Source organism: Littorina saxatilis, linkage group LG5, assembly GCF_037325665.1.
Source record: "Littorina saxatilis isolate snail1 linkage group LG5, US_GU_Lsax_2.0, whole genome shotgun sequence".
Classification (NCBI taxonomy): Eukaryota; Metazoa; Mollusca; class Gastropoda; order Littorinimorpha; family Littorinidae; genus Littorina; species Littorina saxatilis.
The window spans coordinates 47,179,222-47,199,221 of NC_090249.1; the positions used below are offsets into that span (position 1 = coordinate 47,179,222).

The following is a 20,000-nucleotide window of genomic DNA, read 5'->3' on the forward strand; positions in this document are numbered from 1 at the left end:
GAGAGAGAGAGAGAGAGAGAGAGAGAGAGCGAGCGAGAGAGAGGGGGTTGAGGCAAATAGACAAAGACGCCAACAGACAGACGGGCGGGGAGGCGGGATCAGAGACAGTTTTGTTACAGCAGTTATAAGAGCCAAAGAGGGGAAACCACGCAAAAAAAGAGGATTTATGCGAGCCTTGAAACATACAATATTCCGAGTCAAAGGAAAACAAAAACCTCCAATCTTACGTTCACAATTGAATAACAATTCATGGAATAATATGTACAATTTGCAAAAGTGCAAACATCATGTTCCATCTGATAACGTGATCACATTTATATTGTACTCAAAAATGGCTAAATCTGTTCATACAATCAAGACATTTGACAAAACAAAATTGAAAATTCGTTCAAAAAAATGTAAACGATGACAATTTTATCAGTCCGTCATGCGGACAGAAAATAGATACCAACAAATACGTTACGCACAAACTAACTGCATCTATAACCAGAAATAAGCCGACATAATCATAAACGAGCAACAAATATACTCTTCCAAAAAAGTTAAGGACCTGTCAAGAAACGCGGGCATATTGCTACAGTGCATTATTTCGTGAGTGTGTCAATTTTTCAACAAGGACCCTGCACCACATGTTTTAGACCAATTTCAGGGGAGTTTAAAAAGCATCACCTTTTTGCCCTGAAAGCAGAATCTGTCCATGTGTTTAGCATGGAGCAATAACACTGTCTGGCGAAAATGTTTCTAGTGCAACACACACTCACAGTACTTGTAATTGTGTAAATTCGAAAAAAGGCATGTGTTAATAAAATTATTCCACCTTCAATATTTTTGTTAACAAATCTTTAAAGATTGTAAACAGGTCCTCAACCTTTTTTGAAGAGTATACGATGTTAAAGCCAACAAAGACGGAAGAAGAAGAAGAAGATGAACACCGACAAAGAAAGGTGTTGAAATCACATGCTGGCTGGTGGCAGCATGTCCATAAGCTGCAAGATGGGCCGATTGTTTCCGCTCTGGTCAGTGTATTCACACACGCACATCAAAAACAAAAACGTTCGTTTTCACACCATATTCGTACACAGTGACGTGACGTAAGACAAATGACGAGGTTGCGGTTTACAGTGCTGACTGAACGAATGGCCATGAAGCAGGTTGGTCTACCTCGGGACTAGACATACACATACATCGTACCTTGTTCGTCCTCTTTAAACATACACTTAGCAAAAAGATTGTTGCGACAAATTTTGTTCCCCGACAAAACATTAATTCCCGTTTAATTTTATTCAAACTTGCTTTGCCTTAAAGACACTGCACTTTGCTATCTTGCACACTTTTTGGATCAAAGATGTATTTTACTGGGGTCACGTGACCACGGATCAAGTAAGGGTACCCTCAAAATCAACCGAACAAAAACGTAAGGTACCAATCAAAAATCAACAAAAATCCAGAAAGGCACGACAATTATCTGCCAAGAACAGGTTGTTTTGTTTAGTTCTTGTTGTTGTTCTTCTCTCCTGCCATTTCTACTGATGCAGGCGTCAATCGTATGACCGGTCAAAAACGGAAGGTTTTGCGTCAATTTTAAGGGGCACCACGTCAAACAGCTCTGTATTTGAGCAATGACAGCTGTAGATAGCTATGAAACTGTCGGGACTTTATGCTCACATGCGCGACATACCTCAGATAAAACCTCAAAGTATTACAGGGATTTGTTCAGATATTATGCAATCTTCCGAAAAAAAAGTTTTAAACTGATCCGTCATAGGTTCATGGACTTACAACCACACAATGTATGACTTGGCAGTTATACAGATACATGATTGTTAAAAGTACTTCTTCTTCTTCTGCGTTCGTGGGCTGAAACTCCCACGTACACTCGTGTTTTTTGCGCGAGTGGAATTTTACGTGTATGACCGTTTTTACCCCGCCATTTAGGCAGCCATACGCCGCTTTCGGAGGAAGCATGCTGGGTATTTTCGTGTTTCTATAACCCACCGAACTCTGACATGGATTACAGGATCTTTTCCGTGCGCACTTGGTCTTGTGATTGCGTGTACACACGAAGGGGGATAAGCCACTAGCAGGTCTGCACATAAGTTGACCTGGGAGATTGGAAAAATCTCCACACTTAACCCACAAGTACTGCCAACGTTTCATTTCAGTATAAGTAATGGGGTTCATTTACTAGTCCTGTGAAGACGCTTCTTCGTGATTGCTGAGCTACAGCGATGCCGAGTCATGCGTGACCGCATCATGGTAGAATCAAGAGGCACAGCGATAATCGCTGTGTCATGTGTTTACATGCTTAGCAAATGTACGCCGGTGGTAATACTGAAATAAAACTTTGGTAGTACCTCTAACAATTAATTGTCTTGTATGCATGCGAAGAGAAGAATTTTAATGATGCACCATGTACATTTATTGAACACAAATTCTTGGTCATCAGAATTTTAATTGACGTTGGTCAAATCAAACATTAAAGGCACTCCTTCATGTCAAAACAGATCGGTTTTCGTGTCGCATCTGGCCAGGCTTTTACATGGAATAACATCATGCCTCCACTTGGTCACATACCTACATTGAACTGCCTGGGTGTTCTCTGTGCACAGTGGATTCTATTTTAGAATTGATTTCGTAAAAAGCACTGGTGCCTTTTTCGGAAATAAATTCATTAAAAAAAATTCAAACGCACCACAGCAAGCAGTCAGGGTGTTGATAGTTGGTATGTGACCAAGTGGAGGGATGGTCTTGTCCCATGTGACCAAGTAGAGCTAGAGGGATGGTCTTGTCCCATGTGACCAAGTAGAGCTAGAGGGATGGTCTTGTCCCATGTGACCAAGTAGAGCTAGAGGGATGGTCTTGTCCCATGTGACCAAGTAGAGCTAGAGGGATGGTCTTGTCCCATGTGACCAAGTAGAGCTAGAGGGATGGTCTTGTCCCATGTGACCAAGTAGAGCTAGAGGGATGGTCTTGTCCCATGTGACCAAGTAGAGCTAGAGGGATGGTCTTGTCCCATGTGACCAAGTAGAGCTAGAGGGATGGTCTTGTCCCATGTGACCAAGTAGAGCTAGAGGGATGGTCTTGTCCCATGTGACCAAGTAGAGGGTTGGTCTTGTCCCATGTGACCAAGTAGAGCTAGAGGGATGGTCTTGTCCCATGTGACCAAGTAGAGCTAGAGGGATGGTCTTGTCCCATGTGACCAAGTGGAGGGATGGTCTTGTCCCATGTGACCAAGTAGAGCTAGAGGGATGGTCTTGTCCCATGTGACCAAGTAGAGCTAGAGGGATGGTCTTGTCCCATGTGACCAAGTGGAGGGATGGTCTTGTCCCATGTGACCAAGTGGAGGGATGGTCTTGTCCCATGTGACCAAGTGGAGGGATGGTCTTGTCCCATGTGACCAAGTGGAGGGATGGTCTTGTCCCATGTGACCAAGTGGAGGGTTGGTCTTGTCCCATGTGACCAAGTAGAGCTAGAGGGATGGTCTTGTCCCATGTGACCAAGTGGAGGGATGGTCTTGTCCCATGTGACCAAGTGGAGGGATGGTCTTGTCCCATGTGACCAAGTGGAGGGATGGTCTTGTCCCATGTGACCAAGTGGAGGGATGGTCTTGTCCCATGTAAAAGCCTGGCCAGATCAGTCAGGGTGCTGATTGTTGGTATGTGACCAAGTGGAGGGATGGTCTTGTCCCATGTAAAAGCCTGGCCAGATCAGTCAGGGTGCTGATTGTTGGTATGTGACAAAGTGGAGGGATGGTCTTGTCCCATGTAAAAGCCTGGCCAGATCAGTCAGGGTACTGATAGTTGGTATGTGACAAAGTGGAGGGATGGTCCAATCCCATGTAAACGCCTGGCCAGATCAGTCAGGGTGCTGATTGTTGGTATGTGACCAAGTGGAGGGATGGTCTTGTCCCATGTAAAAGCCTGGCCAGATCAGTCAGGGTGCTGATTGTTGGTATGTGACCAAGTGGAGGGATGGTCTTGTCCCATGTAAAAGCCTGGCCAGATCAGTCAGGGTACTGATATTTGGTACGTGATCAAGTGGAGGGGTGGTGTTACCCCATGTAAAAGCCTGGCCAGATCAGTCAGTGTGTTGATTTTCGTATGTGACCAAGTGGAGGGATGGTCTTGTCCCATGTACAAGCCTGGCCAGATTTGAGACTGTGAACCGATCTGTTTTGACATGAAGGAGTGCCTTTAATGCTTGATTTGTCGAAAATCGAACGTGCCAAAAATGAACCTGTCTTGTTTTTTTTTGATTGCCTGTGGTACGGAGTAACCAGGCGGGGTATCCATGCTTGTCCGTCCTTGAAGTGGTAATGTTAAACTTTAGCGTTCTAAATTCATAGCTCACAATCCAGTGACATTTAAGCCTCCAATTTTGCAGAACCTGCTCTCGTAAGGGGCTCCGCTCACATATGTAACTTCAGCAGGACCGACGACGCACTGCAGTTTATCCCAGCCCGCTACACGTTGCATGAAAGGAAAACAGGCCAAGTACTCGTCATAATCCCTATCGCGGCATAAATATTAGGCCGTGCGTCGTCTGTGCCGCTGAAACTGCGCAAGTATATTCCGCCCATAAGCATAACAGACGGGCGCAATGGCTTGGTGGTAAGACGCCGGCCTCCAAAGCGGAAGGTCGTGGGTTCGAATCCCGGCCGCGCCTGGTGGGATAAGGTGGAGATTTTTCCGATTTCCCAGGTCAACTTATTGTGCAGAGCCTTATCCCCCTTCGTGTGTACACGCAAGCACAAGACCAAGTGCGCACGGACAAGATCCTGTAATCCATGTCAGAAGTCGGTGGGTTATAGAAACACGAAAATACCCAGCATGCTTCCTCCAAAAGCGGCGCATGGCTGCCTAAATGGCAGGGTAAAAACGGTCATACACGTAAAATTCCACTCGTGCAAAAACAAGAGTGTATGTGGGAGTTTCAGACCACGAACGCAGAAGAAGAAGTAAGCATAACAAGTCATTTTAGATACCTTTGAAGTCACGGAATGAACTGTACATATGCCTTTCGTTTACACTGGATTTAGAAGAAAAACATCGACAGAGCCGCCATTTCGAAACAAGGGAGGCAACACTGTGGATATTACGTGTGCATTTTCGACGATCAAATGACCAAATTATTTAATTATGCTTAACTTGGAGCTCAATTAATTTTACGATAAATACTCTTTGGTTTGATTTTAAAGGGACTTGTATCACAAATAAGCCAAACATGCCACTGGATTGTGAGATATGAATGCACAACGCTAAAGTTCAACATTATGAAGTCGTTACGTCAATTGGAAGCCCTGTCGAGATAGACCCCTCTGCTTCTGGGCCGTTCATTAGTGATGTCATCATTTTGTGGGGTCATGTGACCTCAGTTTTAGGAGTTAATGCCCTTTGTTACCCGTAAATATACCTACCCGTCTCTTTAATCTATTTGTAGTTGAAGTGAGACATGAAGCATAATAATCATCATCTAGAAGGGAGGGGTGGTGATAAGGCCAAACAAAAAATAGTCTGTTTACGGTATCCCGACCGACCCTATTTTTCCGCGCGACCCTAGACTCTTTTTTTTGGCATTTGGGGGAGAGAAAAAAAAAAGTCTGTTTTTGGGCAAAATAACTTACAAATATGGGGTTTTTGAAAAAAAAAAAAATCCCGACCTACCGACCCTATTGTTTTTCCCTATGTTACCGTAAACAGACTATTTTATTGTTGTTGGCCTAACAAGTATTTTACTTAATCAAGTCCCAAAAGTAGGCATTGTTCTTGAGTATACTCGGACTGAATTGTGGATTGTGAATTGTGTGTTTTAAAAACTATACAGAAGAATAATTTTACATTACTGTCTGAAACAGCTACGATCTCTTGTGACCACAAATGGCGTACGAGGGTAGGTAGGGAGAAGGAGAGAGAGAGAAGGAGAGAGAGAAAGGGAGGGAGGTCAAAGAGGTGAACTTCAATAAATTTACATTGAGGTCACACACATTTTATACAAAGGCGCTTTCAGTCTCAGGTTGATCAACAGTACACATAAACAAAAGAATCTCTGAAAACCATTTTGAGTGTGTCACTTAACACTCATTCATATTTTGAGAGAGAGAGAGAGAGAGAGAGAGAGAGAGAGAGAGAGAGAGAGAGAGAGAGAGACAGACAGACAGACAGAGAGAGACAGAGACAGAGAGAGAGAGACAGAGAGAGAGACAGAGAGACAGACAGACAGACAGATAGGCACACAGGCAGAGAGACAAAGAGAAAGCTGAATAGGGCTGGGGTCGGAGAGGGAGAGAAATTAAGATGAGGTGTGGTTAATTTCTTTTTTTCCTTCTTTTATTGTTTTTTTTTGGGGGGGGAGGGGGGAGGGGGGAGGGGGGGAGGGGGGGGGGGGGGGGGGGGGGGGGGTTACATCTTCCTTTTTTCCTTGCTACTAACAGTACTATGTATACACTTCAGTTTACTAACAGGAAGTTTTTATTTTAGTTAACGATGAGATCAAACAGTACAACGTTCGAGAGAAATCATAATCAAAGGAGTTTGGCACTAGAAATGTTGAGAACAGAATGTACAAAATCGACAACTGTCCACTTTCAAGATCCAAACGAAAAAGGTCAACAACAAAGAGCGCCATATGACAAGTACACACATTTTACTATTGATCACAAAACGACATTCACCAACAAACTTCAACAAAAACATGTTACCCTTCGAAGAACGCGTGAACAGTACTGATCCTTCCTTGCTGAAAAACGCAACACTTATTATGAACACCAAGGTGTCAGCGCGAACAATCGTTCACAACAATATACATTACATTCACTCTCAACAAAATTTGCTAAATCATCCACAGCATTCTGAACTGGTAAACGTGATTCTCGTGCCAAATAAGTCAACAAAGTTTTGAGTTCAAACCCGTAGAACATTTTCTCATAGCAGATGAATGGATAAATCCTTTGGAAAAAGTGGCGAACCAACCGAGTGCATTCACGTGATCCTCTCGCGGCACCATGATAAAGACCACGTGCAGAAAGTCTTGAGGTAGTCTCAAGTTTCCTCACACTTTGTATGCAATGATCTGATCATTTGATCGCATGCTGGCACTGTTCCCTTGAAATCCATGGACACGAAAGTTCACTTATTCGATCGGATGCTGGCACTGTCTGCTGGAATTCCATTCTCATGAAAGTTCGCTTACTGTAGAACAGAAAAACAGTCCCTACAAAACTCCTAAATCAGGTTGATAAGAACAGCTAGATAGAAACCAGGTTCGTTTCTTGCTCGAATGGACTCGCGTGTGATCGTATCTCGACAGCTTTTAAATTCCTGTACTTTGTGGCAGTTTCTCGGTTTCTTGGTTTGGTGAGACATCCAGTAAGATCAGCGAGATTGATGATGTCGCGTGCCAATGGTGTAACAGGAAATAGTTTCCACCGGTCACCTGTCTGTAGTCAGGGTCTGCAAGGTGTTCTCGGTACAACAACAAATAACGGTCCCAACATATCAACATTCTTCATCCACACTGCAAATGTTCGCCTCACCCGCGACACAAAAATGCATCCATTCTTATTCCAAGGACACCTCTTGAGCCAGCAAGAAATGCGTTGCAAACGTTTAGCTGGTTATAGTATGCGGCAAATACTCTGGGGTTCAATCAACTGATTCTGTCCGAGATATTGACACTACCACTTAAAGCCCGGGTGTCTGGAGAACTGAAAGTATCCCAGGTTTTTACCACCACCATTTAAAACACGGGCGTAAATTGAACTTAAGGTATACCAGGCTTTTACCACCAACATTTAAAACACGGGCGTAAAGCGAACTTAAGGTATACCAGGCTTTTACCACCATTTGAAGGCCGGGTGTCTAGCGAGCTGAAGATATATTAGGTGTTTACCCTCACCATTTAAAGCCCGGGTGTCTAGTGAACCGAAGGTTTACAAGGTTTTTACCATCACCATTCAAAGCCCGGGTGTCGAGCGAACCGAAGGTATACAAGGTTTTTACCACCACCCTTAAAAGCCCGGGCGTCTAGCGAACTGAAGGTATACCAGGTTTTTACCACCACCATTTAAAGCCCAGGTGTCTTACAACTTGACAGTATATCAGGTTTTTACCATCACCATTAAAGCCCGGGTGTGTAACGAACAGAAGTTATACCAGGTTGTTACCACCACCATTCAAAGCCCGGCTGTCGAGCGAACCAAAGATATATTCCAGGGTTTTTACCACCATCTTTATAATCCCGGGTATCCAGGGATGGGTGGACAGTGTCCGGTACTGTCCGGCACGACGACGAGATTTGTGCGTGTTGACAGCTAGCTGAAGGCCGGGGGAGGGCGCCACACCGGGTAGATGGAGAAATGCAACACTTCCACCCCGGGTAGATGGAGTATGCAACATTTCCACCCCGGGTAGATGGAGTGCGCCAGACAGAGGTCTGAACGGGAAGCACACCTCAACCTGTCTGTGTCTGCAGCAGGTGCCAGTGGCACAGCTTATCCACCCCGGGGTTGATGGAGTATGCAACACGTCCAACCCGGGTAGGCCTAGATGCGGCCGGTAATCCGTCTCCACGGAGAGAAGATGCAGCCAGACGTGTCGGATCCGAGGGCAGCTAACGTGTGCCTGGTGTAATGCTCGATGCGCGAACAAAACCCCGCACCATTGGCTCCAAGAGGAACTGACGAAACCGGTACCATGGTTACCAGTTGTACACACGCTTGCAGCGGAGTGGCACCCAGCAAACAGAGACGCCAGTACCGACTGCAAAGGAAAAACACGGAGAGAAATCCACCCGTGAAGTGTTTCATACTGGCGACTGGTTTTGCAAGAGAGCGAGTTTCTTCTCCAGCCGGGCTTTCTCCTTCAGTGCCTCGTCCAGCTTCTTGTTGAGGTCGAGTTCTGAAGTTTTCCACAAGAACAGTAACTCCTCTTTGCTCATGTGCTCCAGACACACGGGGCCGTGGTGGGAAGACTCGGCACAGCAGAGGTGGTCCTGATAGGAACGAGTCTTCTGCAGCTGTAGCGAGCGTACGATGTTGTTGCCCTTGGGTTCCCATGCCTTGCTACTGAGGGAGGTCGCCAGGTTGCGGCGATCGTCTGACAACGTCTTGAACAGGCTCCCCCTGCCCTCCCCCCTCCCTCCCCCGCCGCTCTCCAGCCTATTGTTGGCCACGTTGGCACTGGCCGTACAGTCAAGGTCACTCTCTAGGCCGTGACCTCCAGGTCTGGACAACACGAGCGAGCCGTTGGGGAGGGAGTCGGAGAATCGAACCCTGGTCGGGCTGTAGAACGTGGGGGGATTAGGGAGGGAGGGGGGAGGAGAGGGGGGATGGTAGGGCCCGCCCTGGCCCCTGGGCTTGCTGGCGCGGGCCCCCCGACATGAGGACGAGCCTGACGACGAGGACGACGACGAGCAGCGAGGAAGACGGGAGGGGGGAGGCGCGGGGAGGGGAAGCAGCGGAGTGCGGGCGGCGGCGTCGGACAGACTGCGGTGGCGGGGAGAATCCCCCGAGGAAGCGGAGGAAGAGTCTAGGTCCCTGAGCTTAGTCAACAAGTCTGAGTGGCTGACCGCTCTCCCCTCCGCCCCCTGACTCCGGCTGACCCCGCCACCCAGCAGGCACTGGTCTGACTTATCCTCCTCCTCCTCCTCCTCTTCATCCTCGTCTTCAACGCCCAGCTGACCAGTGTCCAGCGGTGGGGGATGATGAGCGTGACGGGCCTGCTCCAGGTCCGTGCTGGCCCCCAGGTCCTTGAGGGGGATCTCGATGATATTGGGCGACTCCAATGCGCTGTCGTCCATCAGCCCGCTTGCCTGCATCTCCTTCAACCTGCAGATACAGGCATCATCGTTATTATCAACTTCATCGTCGTTGTCATCATCATCATCATCATCAGCAGCAGCGACAGCAGCAGCAGCAGCAACATCATCGTCATCAACGTTGTAGACATCATCATCATTATCATCATCATCATCATCATCATCATCATCATCATCATCATCATCATTTTCATCGTCGTCGTTGTCCGCACCGTCGTCGTAGTCGTTATCATAGTCATCATCATCACCATATCATCATCGTCGTCGTCGTTGTCCGCACCGTCGTCTTACTCGTTATCATAGTCATCATCATCACCATATCATCATCGTCGTCGTCGTTACCACCGTCGTCGTCATCATCGTCGTCGTCTTAATCAACGTCGTAGTCATCAACGTCGTCGTCGTCGTCATCATCATCACCATCATCATCATCATCACCACCACCACCATCACCATCATCATCATCATCATCATCATCATCATCATCATCATCATCATCATCAACATTAAAGCAGCACAACATTTACATAGCTTCGCGGTGATCTTATATAGAACCTTCCCATTATTGATGTCACTATAATCTGTTATCAGCGAAGTTCACGTTGTGTCCATTCTTCCCGATTGTTAGGACGAATATTTGAATAAACCAGTTTAATCTCAAAAGAATGAACATTGCAGTTAAAAGTCATTAATAACAAATTTAAATTAACATTTTCCCAAGACAATTAAATTGTCAATAAATCGCACGTGAAACTGAGAGACACTGGCGATACATACCACTTTGCTTTTTCGACGATGTCGTAAAAGTTCCTATTGATACGTTTCGCCTTTGCCATGTCTGCCAATCTGTTTTTCTGAAGAAGAATGAAAAATCAGCAAATATAACAAATCTGTAATCACTCACGAAAACCACCACAACATGTTTTGAAAAAATAGTCCAGGCGTAAAATAAAATCTCTGCCTTGCGGACTTTCCCTCTTACACCCTTCTGTTTTACTGATGTATGTCATTTTGAGCTGTCTGAGCTATAAATAAACTGTTCTGGAATTTGCTGTACATCTTCGGTCTGCTTCCCGCACTAACTGGAATTTATTCTATGCTGTATAAAAGTCGTGTGTCTTGTACTAACAAATCCAAAAACAAATATAGACTGCTAACGCTCCAAAATCAATAATAAAAACCCCAAGAATGGTAAGGAATAAGCAAGGGGCAAATCAAATCATTTTTAAGGGGGGAGTTTCAAATTTCTTTTACTGACAATTCGACGACGTGAAGCATTTAGTTGAGGGCGCGAAGCGTTCGAACCTCATCGGGGGGTCCGGGGGTATGCCCCCCCCCCCCGGAAAATGTTGATAAAAACAAGGATAATGGAGCCATCTGGTGAAATCTGAGCCAAGAAACTTCCCCCCTATCACCTTCCAAAAAGTAAATTTAAGAAAACAAATGTGGATCAAAACAAGGACAATTGACCGATCTGGTGCAACCTGATCCAACAAATTACTCAACTACGTTCCAATACCGTCACTCGGAAGACAAAGGCCGGCTCCTAAGGGGTCTGGGGACATGCCCCCCCCACCCCACCCCCCGAACACCAAATTCAAAAAAAATCAAGACAAATTGAGCAATCTGGTGCAATCTGAGCCATCCGTTTTTCTTTATTTTCAAATGTATTTATTTATTCTTTTGTTCCCCCCTCTTTTTTTCTTAGGATAGGAGGGGGGGTCCGGCCCCCCCCCCCCCCTGAATCTGCCCCTGAATAAGTATTATACACGAGCACATCGGCCCAATGGGCTTTATACTGGACAGACAGACAGACATACATACAAATAAATGAAGTGAAAACTTATCTGAGAAAGTGTTCAGTTTTTTTGCAATATGGTTCGCAGAGCCATCATCTTGTACTAACAGCTAACAGCAAAAATGAACGTATTACTTGGAGGTGTCAAGAACATGTTCTGATGCGATTAAGCTGAGTTTACATGGATTACACTAGCTTCAAGGAAAAACAACTAACAAAAGCTTAAAGCAAGCACAATGACGGCGAAAAAATGCGTAACTAAATATTATTTTTGCGTACTGACTTTTGCAAGTCGGAAGAAGCTTTTGTGAAAGAGTTGTTGTAATACCAAATATATACATTAATTACAGAACAAAAGATGTGCATCTTATCGGTCTAAAAGCAAAGGGTATTCATTTTGACGACGCAGGATTAGCATTGGAAAGAGACACTTTTTTCTTCTTCTTTTTTTCTTCTATTATTTATCATTATTTTTTGTTTTGCGTAAGCCTTACGCGTCACGAATAAAACAACTCCGTGAATTTTCCACAGCCGATTTTTTTAAATAACTCTGTCGGGTTTGTGTGGGTTGTGAAAGAGTGAATACCCTAGATTTTTACTCTGACAAACATTGGAGGGGCCAATCACTAGCGAGGGCGGTGTCTCAAACACGTGTACGGGGAGCACATGTCAATATTTGTCCGAGCAAAAGCAAGGCTGCTCACTCTTTCACAGCCCATCAAACCCAACAGAGTTATTTTCGAAGATGGTCTATTGCGGCAAATATGCATAAATCGGTAATAAAGCGCATAGTGCTTTTAGTTATGCGCTATAGAAATCTCCTTAATAAATAAATAAATAAATAAATCGTGCCTCAACGCAACCCTAAGTTTATGATAAAAATAAAATAAAATGGTGGGCATGGTGAGTGTGTGTTGGAGAAAGGTACAGAGTGATCCTTACCCTTACCCTGATGGTGCTCTTCATAAACAGTCTGGTAAAGTCACGTGACCTCATGATGCCCAGCATCTCACGCGCTGACTCGTGCGGCGACACTAGCTCGTGACTCGTAATGATTCGGTGCAGGCGCTGCACACACACAGAGAAAATAACAAATTAAAACAAGTTACATTACATTAACTTAAAATAAATCAAAGTGAGACCCCCCCCCCTTTTTAATGATATACGATACCGATACATGCACAGTATGGCGTTAACCTTCTCAGTCATTTTCTGCTGCTGACATATATGACAAGGTTACCGATTCAAATTTCGTTCTAAAAATTATTTTTTAGTTATTGGGAGACATGCAGAAGAAGTGAGCGAATGTTTACGTGACGCCATTATTAGCGTTATCACGTCTTCTCAAACTCAGTTTCTCGTGTGACGTCAAATTTTTAACTTTGGAAGAGAGGTCAAGAAGAGAAGTCTTGGTTTGTTTAGTCGATGTCGTTTATCATTGAGACCTAAACATAATTATCTGAGAAAATCCGGTCTAAATGATATCCGAAACCAATACACGCACAGTCTGGCGGTGACCTCACAAACAATTGTCCGCTGCTGCTTTGACGAAATGACCGAGAAAAATTTTCTTGTCGAAATTCTCTGTTAGTTTTGGGGAGACATGAAGAAGAGGTGATTTGAGTTATGACGTCTTCTCAAACTTTGTTTCGCATGTGACGTCAACAATGTCACTTTGGAAAAGACGTCTTGGTTTCTTTGGTCGATGTCGCCTGTCATTAAACATGGAGGGAGTTATAAAATAGGACAAATGTGCAGAGGTTATGTCCAGAACAGCCGGAGAAAGGGTCTTAAAAATCATGGAGGGAGTCTGAACTTGTGGAGTCTTAAAAGGGGGATCCACTGTCGTCCATGTGCGTGTCAGGAGGACACAACATTTTGACAATGACACAAACATAACACCAAACGATTACTGACTACATTCATATAAGTTTTTCATTCTGATGTCAAAGTAACCTTCTTCTTCTTCTTCTTCTGCGTTCGATGTTGACATATTATCGTGGAAGCGTAGACAGCCGATTTTCTCCCCACGCCAAGTTGGCTGCTGTCATCCGCCTCAGGGTTGCCTCCTCCCCAAGAGTAGCTGCCTTGCTGGGCTGTCGAGTCCACTCTACACGGGTTTGTTGTCGAAGTTTTCCTTCTCGTAGCCTTTGCCTTTCCCGAGGCGCACACAAGGCAGTGCGGGTTTTGAAATCGGAGTTGTCCTTCTCATAGATGAGCGACCATCCAAGGTTGACGAGCCCCATCTGCCCGAAGCAGCTGGTTTCAAGGCGCCAGGGACCCGCCTGCATCCCTTCTCCTGTTAGTCGAAGACAGGGCCCGCCACGTGAAGGCCAGGAGCTGGATTTGACTGTCAGAGGTGTTTGGAGACACGAAGCCATATGGAGCATTTCTTGGGAAGTAGGCGCTTATCTCTACTTCCACCCCGGCATAACAGTCCTTGGGCCCCTGTCAAAGTAACCAAACTGCAGGTTACTGGATGGTTTGTTTGTTGTTGTTTGATCATTTTGCGGACAGCGTTGTGCCAACTTTTTGTTTTTGTTTTGTATCCACTGAGACTATTCACCCAAACAAAGAATGAGATTATCTCTTTTGAGAGTCCGGAGGTTGGTATGACTATTTACCGGACCCAATTCAGCATGTTTTACTCCTAACCTAATTCAGCATGTTTCACTCCTAACCTAATTCAGCATGTTTTACTCCGGCATGTTTCAACCCTGAGTCTAGCGAACCTAATTCAGCATGTTTTACTCCGGCATGTTTCAACCCTGAGTCTAGCGAACCTAATTCAGCATGTTCTACTCCGGCATGTTTCAACCCTGAGTCTAGCGAACCTTATTCAGCATGTTTTACTCCGGCATGTTTCAACCCTTAGTCTAGCGAACCTAATTCAGCATATTTTACTCCGGACCTAATTCAGCATATTTCAACCCTGAGTCTATCGAACCTAATTCAGCATGTTTCAACCCTGAGTCTAGCGAACCTAATTCAGCATGTTTCAACCCTGAGTCTAGCGAACCTAATTCAGCATGTTTCAACCCTGAGTCTAGCAAACCTAATTCAGCATGTTTCAGCCCTGAGTGTAGCGAACCTAATTCAGCATGTTTCAACCCTGAGTCTATCGAACCTAATTCAGCATGTTTCAACCCTGAGTCTATCGAACCTAATTCAGCATGTTTCAACCTTGAGTCTATCAAACTTAATTCAGCATGTTTCAACCTTGAGTCTATCGAACTTAATTCAGCATGTTTCAACCCTGAGTCTATAGAACCTAATTCAACATGTTTTAAACCTGAGTGTATCGAATCTAATTCAGCATTTTTCACTCCGGACCTAATTCAGCATGTTTCAACCCTGAGTCTATCGAACCTAATTCAGCATGTTTCAACCCTGAGTCTATCGAACCTAATTCAGCATGTTTCAACCTTGAGTCTATTGAACCTAATTCAGCATGTTTCAACCCTGAGTCTATCGAACCTAATTCATCATGTTTGAAACCTGAGTCTATCGAACCTAATTCAGCATGTTTCAAACCTGAGTCTATCGAACCTAATTCAGCATGTTTCAACCCTGAGTCTATCGAACCTAATTCAGCATATTTTACTCCGGACCTAATTCAGCATGTTTAACCCTGAGTCTATCGAACCAAATTCAGCATGTTTCAACCCTGAGTCTATCGAACCTAATTCAGCATATTTCACTCCGGACCTAATTCAGCATGTTTAACCCTGAGTCTATCGAACCAAATTCAGCATGTTTCAACCCTGAGTCTATCGAACCTAATTCAGCATGTTTCACCATTGAGTCTATCGAACGCAATTCAGCATGTTTCAACCCGGAGACTATCGAACCTAATTCAGCATGTTTCAACCCTGAGTCTATCGAACCTAATTCAGCATGTTTCTACCCTGAGTCTATCGAACCTAATTCAACATGTTTCAAACCTGAGTCTATCGAATCTAATTCAGCATGTTTCAACCCTGAGTCTATAGTGAACCTAATTCAGCATGTTTTATTCCGAATCGAGTTCAGCATGTTTCACCCCGGTCCAAATTCAGCATGTTTCAACCCTGAATCTAGCGAACCTAATTCAGCATGTTTCACTCCGAATCGAATTCAGCATGTTTCACCCCGGTCCAAATTCAGCATGTTTCAACCCTGAATCTAGCGAACCTAATTCAGCATGTTTCATCCCGGTCCAAATTCAGCATGTTTCAACCCTGAATCTAGCGAACCTAATTCAGCATGTTTCACCCCGGTCCAAATTCAGCATGTTTCAACCCTGAATCTAGCGAATCAAATTTAGCATGTTTCATCCCGGTCCAAATTCAACATGTTTCGACCCTGAGTCTAGCGAACCTAAATTCAGCATGCCTCACATCTAAGGCGTAACGGGACGCCATTGTATTTTTTCGGTCCCTGGATGAGAAGAATGACAAAAGTAAGTCCCGGTGACATTTTTGCAAGCGGGGGGAAAGTGAACAATGAGATCTGTGACCAACGTACCGACGTCTCGGAGAAGCGACGGCACATCTGCAAGCGTTCCATTAGCACCAGACTTGGGTCGATACGGGAAGGGGCAGGAGGTCACGCCGATTTCATTATCTCCCTTTTTCGTCGCGCAGATCGATAAGAAGCATGGGAAGACATCGCAAAGGGCTGGGATAAAACGGAAGATGAGGGTGGGGGTGGTGGTGAGAGAGAGAGGGGGGGGGGGGAGGGGAGGGACGACGAACGTTGTTAAAGGGAGGGGGAGGGGGAGGCAGTCTGAAGCGGGAGAGAGGACGTGGATGAGGGAGGGAGCCAGTTTCCGGCGAGACAAAAAGGCCAGATGAGAAGATCAGCTGATCGTAGCCTGGCCAAATGTTTCTATCGGGTTTTCTGGGGCTTCCCTTGCCGGCCTGACAATTAACTTCCAAGACATAGGCTCTACATCTCCCAGATAGCTTTTGTGATTGAGACAAAAAGGCTCTACATCTTTCCCAGCCAGGTTTTATGATAGTGTTCCCCGACTGAGTCATCCGCAACATCCTTCCTCTACGCCACTACGATCAAAGGAAACGCTGCCGTCTGTATTTAAATAGTAAATACAAGTTTTCTGTCGTGATGAAAGAACACGTTTCCTCTTTGAAGCAGAGCGGTACCCAAAAGCAACACACTGACACAGATTCAAAAGAGGGATAAATAAATGAACAAGTAAACAATTAAAAGAATAGATATAGATCAATAAGGCTTGCGCGTCATAAATTATGCTGTTTGGAAACAAACAAAAAAATGCAGATAGGCCAGTAGTAGTTTCAAAGGATGGATAAATAAATGAATAGACAAATAAACAAATAGATCATTGAGGCTTGCGCGTCATAAATAATACTGTTTGGAAACAAACAAAGATATGCAGATAGGCCAGTAACATGGCCAGAACGTTAGCAGTTGTTTGCGTCATAGATTCCGCCGACATGCATATTCATAGACAGACGTCACGTGACACGCGCATAAAACGAAGACAGAGGATAAGAGGAAGACAAAGAACAAAAGAAGAACTTATCACCTCTCACTTCATTGTCTCTTGATGGTCCACATCATGCTATCACAGCGTTCGTTTTCAGTTCCGACTTTTGAGTAGTGTGTGTGTGCGTATGTGTGTGTGTGTGTGTGTGTGTGTGTTGTGTGTGTGTGTGTGTGTGTGTGTGTGTGCGTGCGTGCGTGCGTGCGTGCGTGCGTGCGTGCGTGCGTGCGTGTGGGTGTGTATGTGTTTGCAAATAACAACAACTTTCCACCACTTCTGGACTAAAACTCAGCTCACTAAAGAACTTTGAATAATATGTCGAAATAACGGAAGTTCGCCAATTATTTTCCGATATTCTGAGGGTGACTATAACAACCCGTTCCCATGGGGCCACAGTCCCGAATTAACCCGGTGGAAGTGACGTCACAAACTGAAAGAAAAGCGACTGTTTGAAATTCCCTTGGTAGGACCGTGAGCCTCACATTGGGCTAAATCGGAGTATTGCCCTCGTGGGATTGTTTAGGGTGAGATGTGATTTTCTATACTACCCGTCATAAAAAAAAAATTATAGGTAGATGCGTTTGGTTGCAGATCTTCGTGATGAGACCTTTTTTTATTGTAAAACCGTTTATATGAATGGAAAGACCATCCTTTCCCCTACAATGTATAAGCAAACAGATTGATCTTACATAAGTTAGTGTCTAAACAGTGGAACCTACATCACAGACACCCCTTAAAATCAAATTCACAAAGCAAGGTTCACGCGTTAAAATCGTCATCATATCAGAACGGCTAAAACGGAGCAAGTTTTGCATGTCATTACAAAGAACAATCGAATTTGTATCCAAAACAGTCCGATTTGTACAACTATCTTGTCAAATAATCACGTTATGAAATGGCAAATGCTGAACGGAAGCCATAAAGAAGCCATTAAAGGCGATTTCTGAAGTCGTCTTAGTGGTCATTGTGACAAAATACGGTACATTTCAGTAACTCTTCAAGGCATTGCCTTCAAACTTTCGGAGCTTTGTTCTAACGCAAGTTGTAAAATACACACGAAATCATAAGGCATATGAGTAATCAGTTACGCTGTAATGCGACACGAATGACGAGAAATGAGACTTTGGAAACACAAATCGGAATGAAAGCGGTGAGTATTTACTGACAAACAAAACGACGAATACAAACGAGCAAGAAAATCAACATCAAACAGAAGAAGGGGAAGGCAGGCTTAGACACAGACAGCAGCTGAACTCTGAAGGTTGTGTAGCGAAATCCTCTAATGTAGAAAGAGAAAGACACTGTGATCTGTCGTTCTCCGTTTGATCAATGAAAGGTTTGACAGACACTGAGACACTGAGACACTAAGTTGAAGCATGGACACTTCCCTCCTCTGCTTTCTTGCGGATTAAAGCCAGCGTGTGAGGCCAGGGTGCAAGAAGAACTACATCGTGACTGCAACTCAGTGCATGTAGCTCGTTTGGTAGGAATTGCTCTTGGGCTCACTCTGCGAGAGAGAGAGAGAGAGAGAGAGAGAGAGAGAGAGAGAGAGAGAGAAAAAGAGAGAGAGAGAAAAAGAGAGAGAGAAAGAGAGAGAGAGCGAGAGAGAGAGAGAAAGAGAGCGGGAGGGAGAGAGAGAGAGAGAGAGAGAGAGAGACAGAGAGAGAGAGAGAAAGAGAGAGAGAGACAAATACCAATAGAGACAAATAGAGACACACACAGAGAGGGAAGAGACAAAGGGAGAGAGACAGAGGGAGAGAGAGAGAGAGAGAGAGAGAGAAAGAGAAAGAGAGAGAGAGCGAGAGAGAGGGAAGAGACAAAGGGAGAGAGAGAGAAAAAGAGAGAGAGACAGACAGACAGACAGACAGACAGAGAGTCACATTGGACAAAAAAAGAAAGTTCAAGAAGTGAGAGAGAGAGAAAGAGGGGGGCCCCCGGGGGGGGGGGGGGGGGGGGGGGGGGGTCGGACGAAGCAATGTACGTCTTCCCGGTGCAATGACAATCGTCGAACACAAAGACGGCGGTCTTTATTGGGTCTCGCTGATTGCACACAATTAGTTTCACCCAGGCGTTGTGGCAGATAGCCGCTCGCTCGACATTCTGGGCACACACAGCTTAGGAGAAAGTCTGCCTCGAACAGGTCAACGACTGTGAACCCCCCCCCCCTCCTCCCCCTGGATCCAACCCTGCAACCATTGCACAGTTGACACATACCTTTAGTGTTGCCAGTCAAACGAAACTTTGTCAGTTTCCATCTCCCGCCAACATGTATTTTACATTTCCCGTGATCACGTTCTGGGGCTGAAGGCTGTGTGCAGTATGCCCCAATGGACTCACATACCATAGTTTACAATTTTCTTAAGTAAACAAACACAATGTCTTGACATCTTCTTCTTCTTCTTCTTCTGCGTTCGTGGGCTGAAACTCCCACGTACACTCGTGTTTTTGCACGAGTGGAATTTTACGTGTATGACCGTTTTTACCCCGCCATTTAGGCAGCCATACGCCGCTTTCGGAGGAAGCATGCTGGGTATTTTCGTGTTTCTATAACCCACCGAACTCTGACATGGATTACAGGATCTTTTCCGTGCGTACTTGGTCTTGTGCTTGCGTGTACACACGAAGGGGGATAAGTCACTAAGCAGGTCTGCACATAAGTTGACCTGGGAGATCGGAAAAATCTCCACACTTAACCCACCAGGCGGCCGCGGCCGGGATTCGAACCCTCGACCTTCCGATTGAGAGGCCGACGTCTTACCACCACGCCACAGTGCCCGTCATGTCATAAGGGCGGTCCTTCATTGAGCCAGAAGTCGACTTCGCGAAGTCTTTTTATCGAGAACTCAGTGCTCAAATTCGTGCGGCTAGCTTCGCGAAGTCTTT

The 20,000-nt window shown here is 45.1% G+C and overlaps 1 protein-coding gene and 1 long non-coding RNA gene across 2 annotated transcripts in view; one reads left to right on the top strand and one right to left on the bottom strand.

Moving 5' to 3' along the window:
- LOC138967312 (uncharacterized) overlaps positions 1 to 20,000 on the top strand; it is a 534,423-nt gene that overhangs the window by 235,901 nt on the left and 278,522 nt on the right. The window lies entirely within an intron of this gene.
- LOC138965951 (glutamate receptor ionotropic, NMDA 3A-like) overlaps positions 8,800 to 20,000 on the bottom strand; it is a 165,044-nt gene continuing 153,843 nt past the window's right edge. Inside the window, exons 7-9 of the mRNA XM_070338034.1 lie at positions 12,560 to 12,679; positions 10,591 to 10,667; positions 8,800 to 9,823 (exon numbers count right to left, since the gene is read on the bottom strand). Of these exons, the coding sequence (XP_070194135.1) occupies positions 8,800 to 9,823; positions 10,591 to 10,667; positions 12,560 to 12,679 (1,221 nt within the window). The remainder of the gene's footprint in view (positions 9,824 to 10,590; positions 10,668 to 12,559; positions 12,680 to 20,000) is intronic.